This window comes from Cuculus canorus, chromosome 5 (assembly GCF_017976375.1).
Source record: "Cuculus canorus isolate bCucCan1 chromosome 5, bCucCan1.pri, whole genome shotgun sequence".
In the NCBI taxonomy this organism is placed as follows: domain Eukaryota; kingdom Metazoa; phylum Chordata; class Aves; order Cuculiformes; family Cuculidae; genus Cuculus; species Cuculus canorus.
In genome coordinates, this window is record NC_071405.1 from 45116437 (window position 1) to 45140645 (window position 24209).

The following is a 24209-nucleotide window of genomic DNA, read 5'->3' on the forward strand; positions in this document are numbered from 1 at the left end:
CTTTTCACTGTAACATGCAAACAGATATGATGTAACTTATGAGTTGCGTGAGTGCTCTGGTATTTCCTTTCTTTGTCACTTTGTTAGTTTTCCTTATGCCTACTTATCTTTCAGTTAAATCAAGTTCTGTTTGACTGTGAGTACTCAAAACATTCTTTCAAAGAAACCTTTCCTGTTTCTATTTTGTTAGTTGCATACTCTCACCACACACAGTTCTTGGTTTTAAATTGGTAACTTTCTGTGCCTTGCATGCTGTCCCTGGTCAGCAGTGACAAGTAAGAGAGCACATCACCGGCTTTTCCCAGCCTGCCACCATAACACAGTATAAAGCAGTGCTCTCTTTGTCTGAGACTGAAGGTAAATAAGGACCTGAACTGGTGTAGTGCTGTTCATGTTGCAGCTGGCTTCATTAAAGAACCCAAGAAGAAGATATAAGAAGAATTTCCATTTATTTCTGGATACTACCAAAGCTTGTTTCAGCTCCTTAGGTATTTTATTATATGTGGAAATTGAATAGCAGGAATGGGTTTTTGCACAGTGTTGTTGATTTAAACCTCTTATAGTTCCATTACATCATTTTTTCTGTGCTATGAAGAGCAGCTAACGCTAGACCCTTGTGCGAAATGTTGTAATTGGTTTGACTATTGGCAAGCTTATTAAACAGCATCACAATGTTACCTATTTTCATATACTCCATACAGAATAATGACATTTTCTCCCCCACCCCTTTTTTTTTTTGCCCTACACTGAAACTTTGCCAGGTAATTCACTGCATTAGAGCAACTAGCGAAATCCATTGCTTTTCTGATAAATCTTTTTAGTTTATCAAGAGTGCTGAGATAGCTGTACTCAAACAACTTGTAAGAGAGTTACCTGCGGTCAAAGTACTTCTGACTTTTCAAAAAAAGTGTTTACTTTTTGTTCTCCAGAGAAGAGGTAGAAGGTTCCCCAATTATACAGTTTATCTCATTCCCCCCCCCCCCCCGGCCAAATACAGAGGTTTCCAAAGTTGCCTATAAATAGGCTAAATCTGTACATTCAGATGCATGCACATGCACTGCATAAAACTGTGGGAAGAGTCCCACAACGGAACATAGTTCTAGCTAATTAGCAGACAGACAAATGGGAAAGGAATAACATGATGTTTTCTGGCTTAGGTTAGCAGAGGCAGCCACTGCAGTCTACCTGTGTTTAGGTTGGGTGAATAAATTGGAGCATTTGTTACTGTATTATATAGATGTCTTGTCACTTGTCAAATGTGAAGTGGGTCAAGGGAAGAATAAAAAAGGGTGTTGTCAAGCTGCTGAGACAGCCTGTTTTGCAGCTGTCAGCACTGGTTGCAGTTAATTTTGCAAATAGAGTACAGTTGCCATTTCCAGTGCTGAAGCATGAATTCTTTAATAAGGAAAGCACAAACCAAACAAATCAAAGCAAACACTATACCTAGCATGGATATTAAAAATAATCAATTACTGGATATGGGAGGAAAGCATCACATGTATGAGAGAAAAAACAAAAAGTTTTCATAACTTGTTTCTGTAGGATTTCTTGGTTGCAAAGAAAAAAATAGTCTTCAGGGAGTAACTGCCTTAAATGCTATTATTTTGTTTTGTATTCTGTTTCTTTTTAAAATTCAGATATTTTTCTGTGTGTTAACCAGAACAGTTCATCAGCTTTTATGGATATTAAACCTACTGAGAAGTTGTGGAAGGTCTGCATTAAGCTTTTGCCAAATAAAATATGACTGGAGAAAATAAATGTTCAAAGTTTAAACCAGTTGGAAAAATCAAACAAAAACTTTTAACGTGAGATTTTCAAAATGCTTTTTAAATGGAAACACTAGAAGGATCTAATTCCTTCTGGTTTTGTAGTCTATGGTTTGTATGGCTTTATATAAACTGCTAAAGTGTTGGGTTGCTGCAGTTGTGATGTTGGGGTAGCTTGCTTCCCTGATCCCCTCAAAAAGGGTTTTGTTCATTTTATGGTGTTATATATGATCATGTTATAACATTTAGCAGTTCTGCTGGGAAGCTCTTAATTATGTGGTTATAAAAGTGACTGTGGTGAGAGAGGCTTTTGAAGATGAATTTAATTAAATACATGCCATAGTACTTAAGCACTAGGTAAATAGCTAGCTGTAATGTGTTAGGCAGGTTCTGGGGTATCTAGGATAACACTAGGCAAGTCAAAGCATAACACTTTTGTGGCCTTTAAAACATTCCTACCAACATTAATAATCAAAGTACCTCCATATAGATAAAACTAATGAGCCAGACAAGCGTGTCTGTCCTGGCTTGGGGAAGTTCCACTAGACTGGAGGCTGGCTAATGTTGTGCCCATCTACAAGAAGGGTTGCAGGGAGGATCTGGGGAACTACAGGCTGTCAGTCTGACCTCAGTGCCGGGGAAAGTCATGGAATGGGTAATCTTGAGTGCTATCATGAAGCACCTGCAAGAGAACCAGGTGATCAGGCGCAGACAACACGGGTTCACAAAAGGCAGATCTTGCCAAACTAACCTGATCGCCTTCTATGACAAAGTGATTTGACTACTGGATAGGGGAAAGGCTGTGGATGTAGTCTTCTTGGACTTCAGTAAAGCCTTTGACACAGTTTCTCACAGCATTCTGCTGCAGAAACTGTCAGCCTCTGGCCTGGACAGGCGCACGCTCTCCTGGGTTGAAAACTGGTTGGATGGCCGGGCCCAGAGAGTGGTGGTAAATGGAGTTAACTCCAGCTGGAGGCCAGTTACAAGTGGGGTTCCCCAGGGCTCAGTACAGGGCCCAGCCCTGTTCAATGTCTTTATCAATGACCTGGATGAAAGCATTGAGTGCACCCTTAGCAAGTTTGCAGATAACACTAAGCTGGGTGGAAGTGTGGATCTGCTGGAGGGTAGGGAGGCTCTGCAAAGGGATCTGAACAGGCTGGACCACTGGGCCACAAGAAGGATGTTGAGGCTCTGGAGCGTGTCCAGAGACGAGCAACGAAGCTGGTGAAGGCGCTGGAGAACAAGTCTTACGAGTAGCGTCTGAGAGAGCTGGGGTTGTTTAGCCTGGAGAAGAGGAGGCTGAGGGGAGACCTTATTACTCTCTACAACTACCTGAAAGGAGGCTGTAGAGAGGAGGTGCTGGCCTCTTCTCCCAAGTGACTGAGGACAGGACAAGAGGGAATGGCCTGAAGCTCAGCCAGGGTAGGTTTAGGCTGGATACCAGGAAAAAATCTTTCACGGAAAGAGTCATCAGGCACTGGAACAGGCTGCCCAGGGAGGTGATCGAGTCACCTTCCCTGGAGGTTTTTAAGGAACGGGTGCATGAAATGCTCAGGGACGTGGTTTAAGGGAGTGTTAAGAATGGTTGAACTCGATGATCCAGTGGGTCCTTTCCAACCTGGTGATTCTATGATCGAGTTCTCACCTCTTAGGCACATGCTCAGAGCCTACTACCAACCCTTTTCTCTAGCAGAAATTTGTTAGTAGAGTCAAATATTGTTATAACCAGCACTGTGATTTTAGACTGCATTGTAATAGAAGCCAGGATTTTTGAACATATCAAAAATTACCCACGATAATCATCTTTTACCAGCTTTCAAGCAGGGGCAGAACGTAGTGAGATATTCTGTGATAACGTTTTCTCTGTTCCCATGTTTTTTAATGTCCAAGAATGTAGATGCATGTCTGTCAGGAGTCTTATTGTATAATACTTTGACCTAATTTCAAGTATCTGGGAGTAGAAATTGCCAACCAACCAGAACTTTATATTGGCCAAGTAGCTCTTTTTTCCCCTCCCCCCCCTAAGTTTCAGTTAGAGGTATGTTAGAAATCAGAAGAATTTCCAAAGAAGTATTTGGTTCAACTACCAATAAACCATCCCAGTTGTCAACTGAAGTGAAGATTTATTTTCTGGTCTGCTAGGCCAGCAGAGAATCGTTTTCTTCTCCCTGTTTATTATTAGCTGTGTATGTCCATGGGACAGAACTGAGGTTGAGAATATTTCTGCAGTAAAGTCTGCCTGAAAAAAAAGCCAGAGCAGCTGAATATGTTAGAAATTGGATTGTTTTCTTCCCTTTGTGAGAAGGTTGTAATTGTTATGTAATTGCTGATTCACAGACTCCTGACTGCCCTATTCCTGGTCTGATTATTTGGTATGCAAATGAATGGGTGAACATATGACAGAGCTGGAAGAGGTAAAATTTAGTCTGATTATTGCTGCTGTGGGGAACTGGAGATTTTGTATTACTTGTGAATTTTAGAAGGATATTAACAGTGTCTTTCAGCCTTATTGTCTAGCCAGTCTCTGGGCATAATATGGGCCCTAGACTGCCAGTTCCTTCCTCCAGTGTGTTCAATTCTGACCTTGTTCACAGTGAACCAAGGTGAAGCTGCAATCAGTTGTGTGAAGAGGCAAAATATATGCATTTGATGCGTTTTCATCTTTTCCCATGTAATGATGCTTGTAATGTTGATCATAGAAATCTATGTAATAATATTGGTAATTGCTTGTGTTACCATTTGCTAGGTGTGTATTTAATGCTCCTCTGCTTCATACTACATGTTCTTTTAGGTTAGAATTGCAGACATTAATAAAGTAGAAATTCAGAATTTAGGATGGATATGAAACTCAGAGTGTTGTGGGTGACTGAACAGCTGCAGTGGTGCTTACTTTGAGACAGTTGAGCTAAAATAATTGAAAATTAATTTATAATTCAAAACTCTTCTGTGTTCATGAAGCACTTGGATGACCAGAGACATCCCCCTTTCCATGTTGAGCTTTAAGGCTGGGATTTTTATTTAACTTGCACTAGAAAAGAGGCTTTATTTTGACTCCCACAAGTGAAATAGCTCAGGAACATTGAAGCAAGACATAAAACTTTGTTCCATGAGGTATTTGTTTCTGCTGTAGTTGCTATCTGACCTCTTCAGTTGAAGATCAGCGTTCTGGTTTGCAGCCGCTCTCTCCAACACTGGTTTGTTTTCCCCTTTGGCTATTAAGGCGTAATTTTAATTTGCATTAGAAAAATAATTTAGATTTGGAAGTATTCCCTGTGAAAAGACTCTTTAGTTGTGGACAAGCTGTATTTTTGGAGGTAATAGGGAGGAGATATTATTCTGTATGTACTTTTACCTCGGCTGTTTTAATTTCTGCTGTTGTCAAGCTAACACGCTCTGGAAAAAGCAGTGTGTGGTGACACAAGTTCTTTGGAGATGGCAATGTCAGAAAAAAACAAGTATGTTTAATACTTAGCACCATGGGACTTGTTTGCAGTTAAGTACTTCTTACAAAATGTCAACATAAATTAATGAAACAAAAGATATCTAATAGCCTTTCTGTTTGAACAGACTTCACAAAAAATACCATTCTAAAAAACTGTATAGAAAATTTTTGAATGCAACCTTTTTAATATTGTGAGGATAGTCCCTTTCTGCTTAAAGCTGATTCTCTCTGTATTGTCTTGCTTTTGACCCATTTCTAATCCAGAGATGTCAGCATAGCCCCAAGATTACTGTTCCTGGGATAATCCCTGATATAGCGAGTGTGAACAGCATCACAGACTATGAACTACTGTTAGTCCCAGATAGCTCTTTGAGATAGCTGTGTGGGAACTGTCTCATGCTTGATGTACTCTGATGTATTTGACAGTGTCACCTTGTGTTCATGCTGTTTGCCATTATATGTAGCTAATCTTCCAAAGATAATTTGTCAAAACATACAGCCAGCAAAGCAACATGGTGGAAGAGGACATATAGGCTACATACTGGACCTCTGTCCACGATGGTGTATTTAAGAAAACGATTGATTGATTATTTCACTGTTCAGGAGGTAAAACAACGTATTTAAGCATGACGTGAAAATACCAAGTACTGTTTTAGATATCCCATTATTTTTTATTTAGTAAAGGTGTTAAAATCCAGGAGCTTCATAAAAGCTTTGAGAATGAATGCTTTTGCTAGCGTGCATTCCAAAGATTGCTGCTGCATATTGTTCCCTTAGAAGAAAACTTGAAAAAAATTGAAAACTCTTTCTGTGCTTACTGAAGTGGGGGCAATGGAAGGAGGAAGCCTTAACTTAAGTTGTCTGGTCATTTGGGGCTGTTCCCTTCGTAACTAGGCAACAGGTTTTGCTATGTCCAGAGAAGCAAATAGAAGTTTCAAGAGTAAGAGAAACTTCCTGAAAACCTGGTTTTATTTTGCAACCTTTGAAACTGGAAAATCTGTATTTAGGAAATCTGATGGTGGACATGGTTTGCTGTCAAGAATGTGTGGGCTTTCCCTCTTCCCTTTTCTCCACATAGTTTTTAAATTCCTAGTTATTGTTGCTTTCCTTGTACCCAAGCCTTCCCTCAAAGTTTGATGTAGCTGATGCTGTAGTTATCAAACCTTGTCAGCTAAGGCTGACTGGAAGAAGCATTTCTTGCTGGAGTCCCTCTGTGTGCCAGCACAGGTGTTTGTGCAGCTCTGCAATGAGCCAGTCCAGTTGTTAACTTAGTCTGATGGCTTTATTTCTATTGAGTTAGCTTTTTGTTTGGATCAGCTCTGTAGTGTGGTTTGCAACACACAGCCAGGCTGTTCTTCCATGTGAGAAGCGGTGATACAGAAGTGAGAACAAGCAGCCCCTGGCAAGGAGAAGAGCAGTGCTACTTTGTTAAGGAGCTGTGGTGAATTAAGTTAGTTCAAGTGCACATAAAACTGTCCCGTCTGTGCTGTGTAGCAAACTTGTTTGTGTGATGTTATAATACTGCTTTTCATATCCTTTGCTTTTATTATACACTTACAGCCTTTAGCATTACTTCTTTTCAGAGCTTCTTAGAGATTATTTGGAGACTAAGCTCAAACTCAAAAGCAAATAACAGCACAGTCCAACTCTGAGTGAGTGTCAGTCAGGTTTTTTTTGTGCAATAGATTCAACTTCTGCGTTTCCAGAACTCTGTATGCATGCCTAGGTGAGAATTATTTCATCATGAATATTCTCACGAGGATTTGAATTTATCTCATTTATAGTGGGCTCAAAATATGCATCACATGTTGGCCATTTTCATCCAGTCTGAGCTGTTGGTGGGAACTTGAGGTTACCACCTCCCTGCTGGTCTTTGCTGGTCTGGGTGAAATATAATAAGTGACTTCTGTTGTGGTTTCCAGATTTGGAGTGTTGCTAAATGATCAAGCCCTTTGTCAATTTTCAAACTACACAGCATCAATTTAGGAAAGGAGTAGGAAAAAGATACATACTCATATGGCAATTTTTGTCCTGAAGCATGCGCAGGGTTGAATGTGAGGAAAATGTGTTGAGCAACTGGATGTTTTACTGTATGTCTTGTTTTTGTAATGATAAAAAGTTACCAGAAGGATGACACTGAAGATGCCATTTGTCTTTGAGTTGTGCTCCGGGTTCTTGTTTGGCAACCTTTCCACATCCAGTGAACCTCTGCAGTGAGGAGGGAGAATAGAGGACAGCAAAGAACAGCAATCCTATTGCCTTCAAATTAGTTTTACATCAACTTTGGCCAGATGAGAAATGCTGTAGTTGTGGCTTGCTTTCTTGTTGAACTGTTTGGAAGAGATAATTAATGTAATTTGTTTGCAAAATACTCAAGTATTCTGTTAGCACTTGTTATTTATAATGTAGGGCTTGTGTGTGAAAACCACATCTACGCACACTGATAGAGCTAGTGGGAGGTTTGACTAAGCTAAAGAACTCTATATAAAGTGATGAAATATTTGGGCTTATCCCCACCAAATTGTTTACTACTTTTTTTAGGTTCTAGATAGGGATTGCTGTTCCATATTAGTTTAGGTAATGATAGTGGCACTTCACAGCCTGCTGTGCTGTACTGAAGTGCACATATCAATAGCAAAGGAAATTATATTGTGAATGGTTTTCTCTCCAGGAGCTGAAGAAGTCTTGCTGCTTGCTAGAAGGACTGACTTGAGGAGGATTTCCCTGGACATGCCAGATTTCACTGACATTATTCTGCAGATAGACAATATTAGACACGCAATTGCCATAGACTATGATCCTGTGGAAGGCTACATATATTGGACTGATGATGATGTTCCGGGCAATTCGTCGGGCCCTACTTTGATGGCTCTGGAGCACAGACTCTGGTAACCACAGGAAATCAACCATCCAGATGGCATTGCTGTGGATTGGGGTGGCAAGGAATCTGTACTGGACTGATACTGGAACAGATCGCATTGAAGTGACCCGGTTGAATGGGACCTCAAGAAAGATCCTTGTCTCTGAAAACCTAGATGAACCTCGAGCAATAGTGCTCAATCCTGTAATGGGGTAAGTTTTGTGTTTATTGATAGCCCTGTGATAGGTCTTTGGATCCAGTTTGTGGTCTCCCAAAACTGAAAATATTGTGAAATGTGTGTATTATTTGTCAAATGTTCTGGAAAAAACTACCTTTCGCTTGCTTCATCCTTTTAATAATGTGTGTATAAAAGGTGGCTTCCAAATACAGTGTTCTTCAGTGAACCTATAGTTTAATTTGTTTAATGCTCAGACTTTCAAGTTGGCTTGTTTGCTACAGCTGGGAAGCAGAAAGTTAGTAAGTTTCTTTCCAAAGTGGGACAGATGTTTTTCTTTTGTCTTGCATGTTTTATGCATGACTGTTTCCTGTCTTTTTTTTTTTTTTTTACAGCTACATGTATTGGACGGACTGGGGTGAAAGTCCAAAGATCGAATGTGCTTATTTGGATGGCTCAGAAAGGCGGGTTCTAGTGAATACGTCCCTAGGTTGGCCTAATGGCTTGGCACTGGATATTGAAAAAGACAAGCTTTACTGGGGAGATGCAAAAACAGATAAAATTGAGGTGAGTAATAGAGCTATACTTAGGTGTATTCTTAGAAAACAAGCCCTGTTATCATGTGCACCTTGGATACATTTATCCATTTTTGAGGAGTCTGTTGTTTCATTAAGATTACATAATAATGAGACATATTTGAGAATAAATGAAAAATGTTCATGTGGTTCAGAAACTTTTGTGAGAAGTGTTATGTTTTTTGTGTGTACACTGTGATTTAGTTGCTTGAAATCGCAGTTTTTACCTGAGGCTTTTGCAACAAATTGGGGACATTTGGGTACAACCTTCTTAAAAGACATTTTGACTTGTCTTGTGGTGCTTAGGACTTGTATCTAAAATTGCTGCATGTGAAAGGGCTTGATGCAAGTTTGTGCGTGGGAGAAAATTGGCTGTGGGGTTCCTAGATAGCCATATTTCTGATGATTATGTGCTGTCCAGATGCATGGACCAGAAGTAATTTTTTAACGTACTGCCTGCATTGAAAACAGTGTAGGCATTCTACCTCTGAATGAGGAGGGGAGATCCTGTTTGCAGTGCTGTTTTAAACATCTATTACAATAAGTTAGTATTTCTTAATTGTTGAAAGAATGGCGGATAGAACATTATTGTGATTTCCTTATGCCTCCTTTTCTTTGGGAAGAATTTTCTTTAAAAAATGCAAAAATTTCATCCTGTCTACCTATTCCTCAAACACTAGACAACAGTTGGACTAATTATCCGCTCATTTGTTTGAGATGTCTCCTAGTGCTAAGGCAAATTTGAATTATGGTCAAAGCAGGAGTCTGTACTGGTCTAGTAATGGACATTGATGGTTGCACTGGAGAGGTGGAAGGTGATTCAATAGATACTGTACTAAAGTAATCACAGAATCACAGAATCACACAAGGTTGGAAAGGACCCATTGGATCATCGAGTCCAACCATTCCTAACACTCCCTAAACCATGTCTCTAAGCACTTCATCCACCCGTTCCTTAAACACCTCCAGGGAAGGCGCTACCGAACACCTCCCTGGGCAGCCTGTTCCAGTACCCAATGACTCTTACTGTGAAGAATTTTTTCTGAATCCAACCTGAACCTCCCCTGACGGAGCTTCAGGCCATTCCCTCTTGTCCTGTCCCCTGTTACCTGGGAGAAGAGGCCAGCTCCCTCCTCTCCACAACCTCCTTTCAGGTAGTTGTAGAGAGTAATAAGGTCTCCCCTCAGCCTCCTCTTCTCCAGACATAAACAACCCCAGCTCTCTCAGCCGCTCCTCATAAGACTTGTTCTCCAGCCCCCTCACCCAGCTTTGTTGCTCTTCTCTGGACACGCTCCAGAGCCTCAACATCCTTCTTGTGGTTGAGGGGGTCCAGAAAACTGAACACAGTACTCAAGGTGCGGTCTCACCAGTGCTGAGTACAGAGGGCGAATCACCTCCCTGGACCTGATGGTCACACTGTTTCTGATACAAGCCAAGATGCCGCTGGCCTTCTTGGCCACCTGGGCACACTGCTGGCTCATGTTCAGTCGGCTGTCACCAGCACCCCCATGTCCTTCTCTTCCGTGCAGCTCTCCAGCCATTTCCTCCCCCAGTCTGTAGCGCTGCATAGGGTTGTTGTGCCCCAAGTGCAGGACCCGGCATTTGCCTTGTTAAACCTCATCCCATTGGTCTCGGCCCAGCAGTCCAGCCTGTTCAGATCCCTTTGCAGAACCTCCCCTGCCCTCCAGCAGATCGAAACTTTCCTCCCAGCTTAGTGTCATCTGCAAACTTGCTAAGGGTGCACTCGATGCCTTCATCCAGGTCATTGATAAAGACGTTGAACAGAGCTGGACCCAGTACCGAGCCCTGAGGAACTCCACTTGTGACTGGCCTTCCAGCTGGAGTTAACTCCGTTGACCACCACTCTCTGGGCCCGGCCATCCAACCAGTTTTCAACCCAGGAGAGTGTGCGCCTGTCCAGGCCAGAGGCTGACAGTTTCTGCAGCAGAATGCTGTGAGAAACTGTGTCAAAGGCTTTGCTGAAGTCCAAGAAGACTACATCCACAGCCTTTCCCCCCATCCAGTAGTTGAGTGATTTTGTCATAGAAGGTGATCAGGTTAGTTTGGCAAGATCTGCCTTTTGTGAACCCGTGTTGACTGGGCCTGATCACCCGGCTTCTCTTGCATGGTGCTTCATGATAGCACTCAAGATCACCTGTTCCATGACTTTCCCTGCACTGAGGTGAGACTGACAGCCTGGAGTTTCCCCGGATCCTCTCTGCAAACCCTTCTTGTAGATGGGCACAACATTTGCACAGCCTCCAGTCCAGTGGAACTTCCCCAGTCAGCCAGGACCTCTGGAAGATGATGGATAGGGGTTTGGAAAGGACATCCGCCAGCTCCTTCAATACTCTTGGGTGTATCCCATCCGGCCCATTAGACTTGTGGGCGTCTAGCTGGGCAAGCAAGTCTCTAACCGCCTCCTCTTGGATCAGGGAGGCCTCAACGTCTGCCCCTCTAACTTTTGGATTTTGTAAACAGAAGGAACCAACTTTCTGTTGCTATTAAAGACTGAGGCGAAGAAGGCATTAAGTACCTCAGCCTTGTCCTTATCCCCTGTCACTGTTATTCCTTCTGCATCCAATAGAGACTGGATATTCTCCCTCGTCCTCCTTTTCCTGTTAATGTACTTGTAGAAAGACTTTTTTGTTGTCTTTCACAGACTTAGCGAGTTTTAATTCTAGTTGGGCCCTTGGCCCTCCTGATTTTTTCCCTGCACGATCTCACTTCGTCCCTGTAGTCCCACCCAGATGCCTGTCCTTTCCTCCAGAGCACATAGAGCTTCTTCTTCTTATTGACGCATCTTGAGATCTCCCAACTCCACCAAGCTGGCTTTTCCCCCCGCCGGCTCCTTTTCCAGAACACAGGGATGGCCTGCTCTTGAGCTGCTAGGATTTAATTTTTCAAGAGCGCCCAACCCTCGTGGGCTCCCTTGCCCTGAAGGACTGTTTCCCACGGGACTTTGCTAATCAACCTTCTGAACAGGCCAAAGTCTGCCCTCTGGGAGTTTAATGTGACTGTTTTGCTAACCCCCTTCTTAATCCCACCTAGAACTGAAAACCCTATCATCTCATGATCACTTAATCCCAGGCGTCCTCCAACCGTCAAATCCCCAACAAGACCTTCTCTATTCACAACAGGCAGGTCTAGGAAGGCACCCTCCCTTGTTGGTTCGCTAACCAGTTGTGCAAGGAAGTTGTCTTCGATGCACTCCAGGAACCTCCTAGACTGTTTCCTTTCTGCTGTATTGTACTCCCAGCAGACATCCGGAAAGTTAAAGTCTCCCACAAGGACAAGAGGCAGAGATTTAGAGACTGTCCCCAGCTGGAGATGCTTTTGCATTAGTATCCCGTGATTAAATCTTAATATAAAAAAAATAATTGTGTTACCATAGAATTGAAACAAGTGTTAGGTATCTCTACAGAGAACTGAGTTCCTAAGCAGTTTCACTTAGAGCAGAGGGTGATAAATTAAATAACTGTTAGAATGAAGCTTTGGGGCAAGGTTTTCAGGGCTTCTGAGCCCGTGTGATTCTGAGGTTTCAGTGAATTATTAACAACATTATTCACCTGAGAGGATATTCAACAAATTGATTTTCTTGTACTGTAGAAGGGCACTTGGCTTTTGTGTAATCCAAGAGTAGTGATTAACATATAAATGTTACATGAAGTGAATTGTGACCTCTGTAGATACTTTGATCCCTCTATATTGTGCAACCCTGTTTTGTTAACACAGTGTGATCTCCGTGCTCCTAGCAGTGAATTCCATGTTTTCATAGATTAATCAAGCGTAAATACTCTCATTTTAAGTTTTCTCCTCCTTCTTTTTTTTTCTTACTTTTTCCCTTTATGTTTATGGTTTACTTTTGTTTACTATTATGAACAGACTCCTCCTGAGGCTGTATTTACAAATATCTGCTAGTCTCTGACACAGTTCAGATACCTTCCAATTTTAGATTAGTCTCTAATAGAGCTTCTTTTCATTAGTACTCGTCTACAAGATGATAAAAGCGCACTAAGGAAGTATTTTAGAATAGAAGCTAATTATCCAGTGGATTGTATTTCACATTTATTGCTAATTATGCTGTATTTCTAATCTAACAGTCCTTTCCTGCAAGATTTCTATGTTTGAGAGATTTGGTTGATACTCTAGATTTTTCCCGGTAAGCCATACTTTGTGTTGCTCTGCTGGCCCCAGTGCACATGAAACTTCACTGTATGGTGTATGAGGTGGTGCATTTCCACTTGCTGTTGAAGTTATTTAGGATAAACTCATTCTCTCATGCCTGTGTTTTTTTGCCAAGAACGTGCCATTTAAGCAGCATGTCAATGCAGCTGGTGCCTCCGTGATTTGTTCTTTATATGTATGTCTGTGTTGCATCCAGAGAAACAAAAACCAGCTGACTGCAAGTCAAGGATATGTGTTTGCATTTTATACTGTAGTTGACCTAGGGGAGTACTAGGATTTTTCTTTTTCCTGGTAAGATCCTACAACTACCTTGAAGCATGTTACTGGATAAATTTATTTCAAGTTAACACCAAAAACCGGCGTAATTGGGATAGCAAATAGTAAGCTGTAATGCTATTTTGTAACTCATTAGATAGCAAAAGAAGAAAAAAGTTGATGAAGGTCTGAGTGGTTTACTCTTTGTCTGCACTGCAAGAGTTCTTGTTTTCTCTGTAATGACGTTCAGGTTAATGTTGAGCACTCCTGAAGGAGGAAGACTTCAGCCTAACTGGAGCACCTCTGCGTGGTTCAGGAAGTGGCATTCTGCAGCTGCATGCTACTGCAGAAGGCAAAGAACGTGGCACATGTGGATCACTGTGTGCTGCCTTGTATGTACTGAAGATGGAAGGCCAAAGACCTGTTAGGTGATAATGGAAAGGGACAGTGGCTGGGCCAGGATATTGCTCTGCCTTAAGTAGTTGACTTATTGCACATCCTCTACTCCCATTGCTTTCGTTTCAGAGCAATTCAGTCCAATCTCTTGGACTTTTGCAATGATGCTACTTGACAGTTTTCTCATTTGTAAACTGCACTCCCAGTTTTCCTGAAGCAGTTGGATATTTTCCAGAGACCAAAGGTCTGTGACATGAATAAGGTAAAGGAGAAAATTCCCACCTACGTTGTTTTCTTTTATCCATCTGCTTTCATCTGCCTCAAGGTATTCCAGCTCACTGTGTAGAAACTGCAGAACAGAATTAACTGAAACCATTACGTCTACTACTTTGCAGAGCATGGTTGAACTTAAAAGCCTGTGGGGCAAGAAGTATTGTTAAGACTGATGCCCAATAATGTAAAAAAGTGCACTTTGTAGGCTTTTCTGTAGCTTTCTGATAAACTGCTTGTAGATGAGAACCGCTTTCCATGTAGGAAAAAAAAACGAGTGAATATAGCTTTTGCATATTTGTGCCCATCTGCATGGTATTCTGCTCTGGTTTCTGGTATTTTAGATCTGTAAGGAGTCATCTTACTTTGCCTGTTCATACATGAAGTTCTTAAACAGTGATTGAACTTAGTACAGATCGGAAATTTGCTAAGCTGAAGACGTCTGTCCTATTTTCGCTGGACTTCAGCTTTGAAAAATACCATAAATGTCTCTGGTTTGGGTTTTTTTTGTTTGCTTTTACATTTCTTTTGAGTGCACTCTTCCACAATTATAAAAGAAACACAGCAGAGCTGTCAAGGGTGCCAAGTAGCATCCTATAACAGGACAGTATGTTCTTATTTGTGTGTGTAGAACTTCACAGGGTGAAAAAAGCAGTTACACTTTCCTGGCAAAACCACCTTTCCTAACCTTTCCATCTGCAGCATTCAGCTGCAATACAAAGGGCCCAGTCACTTTGCAAGCAGTTTGGATCCTGAAGAAACCATTTGGCAGGGCTTGTCAAAATTTTGTGTGACAGGAGTCTATGGGGCTTATGCTGCAAATTTGGCACCCTGTGGTAACATTGTTCCCAGCTTTTGATTTTTTTTTTTTTATATAATTAGTTTGGCAAAGTATATGGCAAGGAAAAGTATGTAGCAAATTTTAAGTCATGTCTGTCAAAATTATATGTCCGCACAGCTTCAGCTGTGAGTAAGAGACATGGATTAGTCTAAGTGAACTCTGTATTTTACTGACAGGGAAAATGTACTTTCCAGGAATGAACGACAGATTAATAAGGATTACGGGATTCCAGCAGAGAGAGAAGCAAAGACCCAATGACATCCACGTGTAGAGTTTCCTAATTCTCCTTAAAACCAATTCTGTGGTTAGCCAGGTTTTCCCATGTATTATTTCTTCAGCGTTTGCTTGAAGTGCCCAAGGTATCATTGCATAATGAGCAATTACTGAATTCTCAGGTGCCTGTTATTGTGTATGCATTTTACTTCGTTCGTGCAACGTTCTTGGAATACGCAGACTATCCCTTGTGGCAGCTTCCCCTTGTCTCCAGTTCCCCCCACTCCACTCACTATTGACAAATGTCCTTCATAATTATGTGCAGTAATTTGCAAGTTTGTAGGGTGTTTAAGGTATAAGTCGGCAGCAAATGACAATCCTGGAGTTCACTGAAAAAAATTTCCAAGATGCAGTTATGTGGGCTGTCCTTGAAATTTAAGGAAACAAGCTTTAGAATTAGTTTGTTGTTGATTCCATTCTACATAAATAGTGTGAAATGGCATTTGGAACGATTTGCTGCTTAAATGAGCCTTTGCAGAGGTCATTCTTCACCATGAAAGTGGTGAGGCACTGGCGCTGGTTGCCCAGGGAAGTTGTGGATGCCCCATCCCTGGAGGTGTTCAAGGCCAAGTTGGATGGGGCATTGGGCAGCTTTATTTAGTGGGAGGTGTTCCTGCCCACGGTAGTTGTTGTAGAGTGGATGGAAGTCATTTGGAGGAAGGACTCTTAAAATGTTGTTTATTTACTTTCAAGAGGACTGTTGCCAAGTGTGGGAGCAGCTGAAGAAAGTCAGATCCAGGTTCAAAATATGAGATGCTTTAGCTGATCAGAACACATCACACATTTCTGCTCTAGGCAGTGTAGTAAGGTCATGTTCCAGAGCAGAGACTCATTGATTGAACTGAAGAAGATAAACTTATTAAGGTGAATTCCCTCCCGTCCCTCTTCAGCATTCTGAATTAGCTACCAGCTGAACTTGTAGCCTTGAACAAGAGAAGGGTATGATGGTGTTGAAGAGGAAAGTGTTTGGTATTAGGGACACATCTGAACTTTGGCCGGTTCCATTCTGTGTTCAGTAGTGTTCTTGGAGATACTTATAATTTTCCATTCCTCATCAGTCTTGAGTAGAAATTTTTCTCCCTTTCTGTGTGGGATGGGGGAGCATATCCTAGCTTCAATTTGTATTTCTTTACTACCTTTTGGCTGAAATGCAGCAGCCCAGTAGACGGATGTGGAGGTTTCAGTCCTCAAGGCAAACATCCTGAACCAAAAACATTGTACCTTGTCTCCTCAGCAGCATGTGGTGCCATGAATGCATTTTTAGTTCTTTAAAATGGGGTGTCCCAGATAACTTCAAATCAAATTCAAGGCTCCAGTTCTTTTCTGCTGTCTGGGGGACTGTTGAGCACAAGTGGATTTTCCACAATAAAGGCAAATGTTTTACGCAGTAAAGAGAAATTTTTCTTAAGGATTGTGCTGAGATACTGGATTAACCTCCTCTCTTTCCTCCTTTTCCTAGTTTCCAGGAATAAAAATAATAATAAAAAAAACACCAGGAAGGTGAGAAACCCTCAGAAACCAGAAACTCTTTTCCAGGTGCAAGGTTCATATTAATTGACCTTGCCTTCAGCGTTGTAAATGACCAGAAATGTTCATCTGTAAATAAGCAAGGCAAAACCCCATTGTGTGGAAGCAGTCACAGGATGGGTTTCTTGCTCCATATAGAGGATGCAGGAGATGATATGGCATGTGTTATTCATGACACTAAATGCACTAGTAGAAAACTCAAATAATGATTTGATTGAATGACCTTCCATATGGATGCTGTTAATCAGGGATTCTCCCAAACTTTTTATATGCTTAGCTTGATACTGTATCCATTAGCTTCACAGTGATAAATATATAATGGCAGCTGCCTGTTTGAATACTCCTTTCAGTCTTTCCACAGTGGAATCTGTGCAAGTATGAACTTAGTTTCATTTACGGTCATTTATGATTTATTAGGCTTGCTGTGTGGTCATAAAGACCTCTAAATCTTGTAATTCTCCAGGGACTATATTGTTTTGTACTACTTTTTTAAAGGGAAAACTTAAAAACCAAGCAGTTGTCAGACAGCTTCTAAATTTGGTCTTAGTGGAGTTTTTAGGAATCTATATGTACAGTTTTTGCTGTATTAAGAGGAAATCTTGAGGATGTATTAAACTATAAAGTTGAAGAATTGTTTGTTTTCCATGCTTTAGGCTCTCCTTTCTCCCTGAAGAATTGTTTCAGGCTATCTGATAGTAAATCAACCTTTTCTGCTTACTAGGGAGAGAATTTGCTTTATTTCCTTTGCTTGGATCAACTTTCTGTATTTAAAAGAGAAATTTTGTATTTAGTAGTACAAAGGCCTCTGTACCTATGAAGTGTGGAAATGGGCTCTCCTTTATGAGATCTTGCTGTCTTTTCTGGTGCGGAATAGGTACGTCTTTTTCCAGTTGCTGAGAAAAAGGTGGCATCTATTGAAGTTGGAGTATCCTGGAGTTTTTTGCCAGGCTACCAGGTAGGATAGTTAAGAGAATTTTTAACTTGGTAACCTTTCAAAGTTAGCTTGCCAATAGCTATGAGAAATTTTCTTTAAATACTATATCACTTTTTGCTTTTGTTTTCCTATTTTATCTTATTCCCTTTCAAGAATAATACTGAGCTTGGCCATACAGCTTACCTCTAACCTATAGGGAAGGTGATCTGTGTTGCTCAGGAGTTGTGATACCATGAATGTTATCTCACACCAGCATTGAGAGAAACTTATTTCTCTGGTACTTCGAGGTTAGCTGTGTTAATATGCCCAGTGTATCAGTTAGGTTGATTTGTCACCATAGTTTGGGAACTAACTTTCCATTGAGAAAAAGTCATGCTCTTTTTTTTCCTGTTGGTGTTTTGGAAGGTAAGTGTTGGACATACTTGACTTTTCAATGTTTGAAACTTTCCTTCTCATCTGTAATTGTTTGAACTCACTGGGGAGGACGTGCACCATTCTTGGTGATTTGTGACCTTAGGTGTGAGCTTTTCAAATTAAGAATACGGGGGCTTGTGCCACAAACACAAATTCTAGCCACCCTCTATTTCAGCTCTGATTTTTTTAAGGGTTTTGCAGTGGTGATGGTATTTCACGGCGCTGCTGAAGATAATGGAACCAGCTGGAATGTCTTGAGCAATGCTGGGTAGGCAAGTGGTGGTACCACACATGCCTACTGGCAGAAATTTCTGCAACCTTTGGCTATGAGACCTTTGAACCTGAAAACTGTTAGAAACCTGAGACCTGGTGTGATGGGCTAGCCTCGTGGAATTCCTGTTTTTCTGTAGAATGCATGCTAAAAATAGAGGCACAGAACTTGCTTTTTGTGCCATATCTTATCAGTGAAATTTTGAAAGCTGTCAGTACTAGTTTTAGACTCATATCATCAAGCTCTAACGAGAAAGAAATCTAGCAGACATGCATGACAGCCACCACCAGCCTGCCCTAGTTCTCCCAAGATTGCCTGCAACGGTGGGAAATTTTTGTGATAGATGTCGGTAGTGTAGATGAGACCAAAGGTTTTTGTGTCTATTTAGCCTTTCTAAAAATTCTTCAGTGTGCTGATGGGATAGCAGTCACTCAAAGGAAGACTTCCTTTGCTTGGCTTGATTGACCAGAGTCATTCTATGGGAAGGGATGCCAACTTATTCTAAACCGAAGGTGACCCTTGCCTTTTTGTGAGTAATAAAGACATAGTAAAGGCCCAGTTAGGGTTCAGTGGAACCCACACAGCCATCTGCACACTTCATTGGCAGAAGTGGCTTTCACTTGAACTTGCATTTGACAAGTGTTTTCTGTCTCTCTCTCATTCAGAAGGGTCCTTCAAAGCCAAATAATTGAAATGCTCTCACCCCTTGCTCCCTTTCCACCTTCTCCCAGAATTGCTTAAATTGCAGGGCAACTGGTATTCAATGTTAATGAGTAAAAATGAACGCACTTCCAAAGTTCACACTTCTTTTCCTTGCCGTTGGGAAGTTTTAAACCACTCGCCCTCCTTTTCCATACTTTCCAGCACAGCTTCATAAAGGAAAAGTTGAAGGGAAAAAGTGTTTCTGTAGTGTGTTAAGTTGCCGTTTCTCTCTCTCTCCCCATTTTTTTTTTTTTTTTTTTTTTAACTGGGCTGGACTTTTTTTGAAATGAAACACGAATCAGGTCTCTGGAATAAAAGATTGTGAGTATGCCTTGTGGCATTTGGAATGAGACTATTCACTGCTTGAATGACTATACATAGAAAGCAAGGAGCTGCATATTTCTCAGTTCAGACTCCCTGCAAAGAAGCGGCCTTCCCAGTTAAAGGGTGACTTTTTCAAAGAAACATTGTTCCTTGTGCTGAATTGAAATGCTCCAGCAATTCTTCTCTTTGCAGCTTGCATAAAAATGCATTAATCTCTAATTTAGTTCTCCTTTTAAAAGGCAATGTCCTCCATCATAAATGTATATTCTTAGTCATGTCACCAGATATGCCGATCTTTTCTGTACAATTGCATGAAAAGAAAATTTCTGACCAAAGAACAAACGTAGTCCCCAGCATTTTTTTGTGCCTGAAAGATTTCTTTTTTTTTGGCTCTGGGCCAGCTGTCGGCTCCCTTTTTATCTGGATTCATTTCTTCAGTGAGAAGGCTAAATTAGAGCACTCAGGGTCAGGGGTTTTTTTTTTTTTTTTTTTTTTTTTTTTAAGGGACTGATGAACAGAATAGGAATTGTGGTTGATTTTTATGATAAAAGATTTGATTCTCCAAACACACTTGTAATCTTGCCTACAGTAAGAAATCCAGTAGCTTACTGTTGCAGTTCTACAGACTTTTTGGCTTATTTGGCTGTTTAAAAACGCTCATAATCTCCCATCTTGTACAGATACGCAAATTTAGTGCAATAATTTTTCTTCACCTCCGCTTATCGGAAGGGCTGTAGAGAAATAAGCATTGTAGATAGGAGGAAAATATTTGATGGGTTTGTGAGCTGGGAGTGTTTAAATATCCTAGAACTCAAGCTGTTGTGTTGACTTTTTTCTCTTATATCCTTTCTTTTTATTCCCCCCCTTTTTTCTTTTTTCCCCCTTTCCCTCTTTCTCCTCCTCCTCTTCCCCTTTTTCCCTCCTAACACTGGGTGTTTTGTTTTGATGTTATTTTTGAAAGCTGCTTCTAATTTTTTCCTCAAGACCCTTTGTTTCACATTTGTTTTTACGCCTACAAAAAACTAGAGCCTTCTGCATGAGGTCTTCTTTTTCCTTTTCATATTTTTTAAAGAATGGATCTGTAGATTATTTGCATTGCTCTTTCCGTTACTATGGATTCCTAGTTGTGTGGGTTATGGCTTTTTAGTTTGTTTGATTAACAGTGAAATTACAAGGTTGACAAATATCCACCTTAATTTTTTTAAAGCTTAGCTATGTATGGTTTGCAGGGGTTGTTTTGCATTAGTGCTAAAGTAAAAATGAGAGCAACAGCAAACTGACAGGAAATAAGGAAAAGGGAGTAATACAAGGATGCTGTTTCATATTTTTAGTAAAAGGGGGGGGGGAGGAAAGGAGGACCAGAAAAAGAGGGGCTTTCAGCAACCTAACAAAAAGCAGGTTTAAAGAGGTTGTTAAGCAGGCTAAGAATCATAGAATCATTTGGGTTTGTAGTGGACCTTAAATATCATCTAATTGCAGGCCCTTCTGCCATGGGCAGGGACATCCCATTAGATCAGGCTGCCCAAGGCCCCACCCAGTCCTGGCCTTGAACCAGTCCCTTGTGGGCATCCACAACTTCCCTGGGCAACCCATTGCAACTGGCCTCACCACCTCTCATCGTGACAAGCTAAATCTGCCCCTCTCCAGTTTATAGCCATTCCCCGTCGTCCTATCACTACAAGCCTTTGTAAACAAGTCCTTCCCCACTTTTCTTGTAGGCCCCGTTTCAGGTCCTGGAAGATTGCTATAAGATCTCCTCTGAGCCTTTTGTTCTCCAGGCTGAACAAGCCCAACTCTCTCAGCCTGTCCTCGTATGGAGAGTGCTCCAGCCCTCTGATCGTCTTGTACCCTCCTCTGGACCTGTTCCAATGGCTCCAGATCCTTATTTTTGTTGAGGATTCCAGACTGGACACAGTATTCCAGATGAGGTCTCACAAGAGAGGAACAGAGGTGTAGAATCTACTCCCTCGATCTGCTGGCCGCGTTCTTTAAAGCAGCCCAGGATGTGGTTGCCTTCTGGCTGCGAGCACACATTGTCAGCTCATGGTTGAGCTTCTCATCGACCAGCACCCCCAAGTCCTTCCTGTAGGCAGCTCCCAAGCATGTCATCCCCCTGTGTGTACTGAAAATCGGGGATTACCCCGATCTAGGTGTAGGACCTGGCCACTTGGCCTTGTTGAAGCTCATGAGATTCTCACAGGCCCACTTCTCCAGTCTGTCCAGGTCCTTCTGGATGACATCCTGTTCTTCCGGTGAGACAACTGCACCACTCAGCTTGGTGTCATCTGCAGACTTGCTGAGGGTGAAATGTCCATCTCACTCTGTGTCATTAATGAAGCTATTAAACAGCACTGGTCCCAGTACGGACCCCTGAGGGACACCACTTGTCACGGATCTCCATCTGGACTTTGAGCCATTGACCACTACTCTCTGAATACAACCATCCAATCAATTTCTTATCCACCAAACAGTCCACCCATCAAATCCATATCTCTCCAATTTAGAGAGAAGGATGTTGTTGGGTACCGTGTCAAAGGCTTTACGGAAGTCCAGATAGATCACATCTGTTGGTTTACCCGTGTCCACTGCTGCAGTTACCCCATAATAGAAAGCCACTAAGTTGGTCATACAGGACTTGTCCTTGGTGAGGCCGTGCTAGCTGCCATCAATCACCTCCCTGTCCTCCATGTGCCTTATCATAGCTTCTAGGAGGATCTGTTCCATGACCTTCTCAGGGACTTCTCCTGATTGCCATGACTTTTCAAGTGTCATGGAGAGTGTCTTGGCAACTACATCAGCCAATTCCCTCAGAACTCTGGGATGCATCTCATCAGGTCCCATAGACTTAAATGTTTATGTTCCTCAGGTGTTCATGAACCTCATCCTTCTTTACTGTTGGAGGGGCTTTACACCCCTAGTCACCATCGTGCTGTCCCGTGACCCAGGGGGGAGGCAAGGGGAGGCAAGGATGATGGAGGGATGAGGAAAGTGGTTATCAGTGATGAATGAGGCAAAAAAGTTTTTAATTACCTCAGACTTCTCCTTGTCTGTTGATACAAGGTCACCATTCCCAACCATCATTGGGGGGCATGTTCTCTTTAACCTTCCTCTTTTGATTGATGTACCTGTAGAAGCCCTTCTTGTTAGTCTTCACTGCAGCTCCAGCTGCGCCTTGGTCTTCCTGACCTCATCCCTACACAACCCAGCAGCATCCCTATAGACTTCCCAGGTTAAGGAGAGAGAGGAGATTCTATAATACTTCGTTTCTTTCTAGTTTTCTAGCTTGTAATTTTTTTAGCTTAAAAATCATGGTCAGTGTCACTCTTAATAGGATTTTTCATACTGGACACATGAATAACAAACTTTCCTAGAGAAAGATACTCAAGTTGATTTAAAAATAAGCCAGTGTAATAGTTTATGTTGCCCACTAGTTCCTGATTTTATGAAATTTTGGATCATGTGCTTTTTTAACTTCACAGTAAGATCTGTTTATATATAGTGTTTATATGAAGTCAGATTAAAAAAAAACCCTGAGACTAATCCTATAGCTCAGAAACCAAGAATGGGAAGGGAGAGACAGAGATAGTTATAGAACATGTTCTAACCTGTCACAGTGAGATAAGGCTCGAACTCAATCGCTTCACTCAGTATCAGTGGGCGCATGGTCAAATACAGATGTTTTCTTAGCCTTGGCTGGAAAATGTTGGTGTACAAGAGTGAACAGCGAGTTAATATCAAGTTTCTCGTAAAACTGAAGAAATCTGTGATTAAACTTTTTGATTATTGACTGGAGGTTTATGGTGAGGAGATCCCAAAGATCAAGTCAGTGCTCAAAGGAACCCATTTTTTCCTCAGTAGAAGATATAAAACCAAAAATGACGGAGATCCTCAGTAGCCTTTCAGAAACTGATCTGCAGAATTGCTTTGAACTTTGGCAGCATTGTATGCAGCCATGTGTCAACTCAGAAGGGAACTGTTTTTAAGGTGATCATAGTCAGTTTTCTTAATTTGTTAAATCAAAAGAGTTAGAAGCACAGTCTTATTTTTTTTTGTGCTGGACCTCATATAATATGTGTATTTAATAATTATAGATGTATATCCTTTGAAAAATTAGACCTTATGATTTGTAAAATCAGTGGTAAGCATGGAGTGCACCTTTCTTCTAGCTATGGGTTTAGTTTTATTCCTTGTTAAAGCGTCATACATTTTTGGCAAAATTTAGGCAAGAGTAAACTTTTTGGGAAGGACATCATTAGAATCTAGGTATTTGCTTTTAACATAGAACTCACCTTTCTGTCATATGTATTATTATCACCATTTTAGTCTTATTTTGAATGCCTGAAAATTCCACTCCTCTCACCTAGCAGGGAACACACAGGAGAGCCCCTATGCTTATAGAAACCACTAGTTGTGAAATTGTGTCCTTGGAGAGAAGGCAGGTGAGGTCTAGCTCTAGGAAGGCATACTGGGTTTTGTTTCCTGCCCAAGAGGTTTCCCCTTATCATAAGCTGGTTAAAGCAGCAAGGTAGTAGACCCAGCTACTCTGTTGTCATCTTCCACTCTTATGATGTTTTAGCCCCAAGGAGTTAGCGTAGATCTACTTGAAGAAAGTCCCCACTCAAGCCTCTTGTCTTTTGAAAACATCTCAGAATGGATCTTCAGTTTGTCAGACAATCAGTAACCGTTAAAAAATTCAGTGCATCAGTGTCTATGGTTAAAGATCTGGTTTGGTTTGGGGCCTCCCTCCCCTTACTCAGATAGCAATTAGGAGACTTTTACAAATTGTGCTCAAATAGTGTGCATAGTCAGTTTTCTAGTTTACCTCCTCAGGTTCCTCTCTGCTCTTGTCATGTGAAGTTTTCCTAACCCAGAAACAATGGATGTTTTTGTGTCCAAATTCTGTGCTATCTATGAACAATATCTATGTAACTGACTTTTGCTAGTGATGTAAGATATATATAAAAACATTGCATTTACTGGATTCTCCTGAGTGCTC

At 41.4% G+C, this 24209-nt stretch overlaps 1 protein-coding gene across 1 annotated transcript in view; it reads left to right on the forward strand.

The window, feature by feature from the left end:
* LRP5 (LDL receptor related protein 5) overlaps positions 1-24209 on the forward strand; it is a 164984-nt gene that overhangs the window by 64201 nt on the left and 76574 nt on the right. Inside the window, 6 exon segments of the mRNA XM_054067099.1 lie at positions 7880-8046; positions 8048-8065; positions 8067-8105; positions 8107-8142; positions 8144-8280; positions 8639-8810. Of these exon segments, the coding sequence (XP_053923074.1) occupies positions 7880-8046; positions 8048-8065; positions 8067-8105; positions 8107-8142; positions 8144-8280; positions 8639-8810 (569 nt within the window).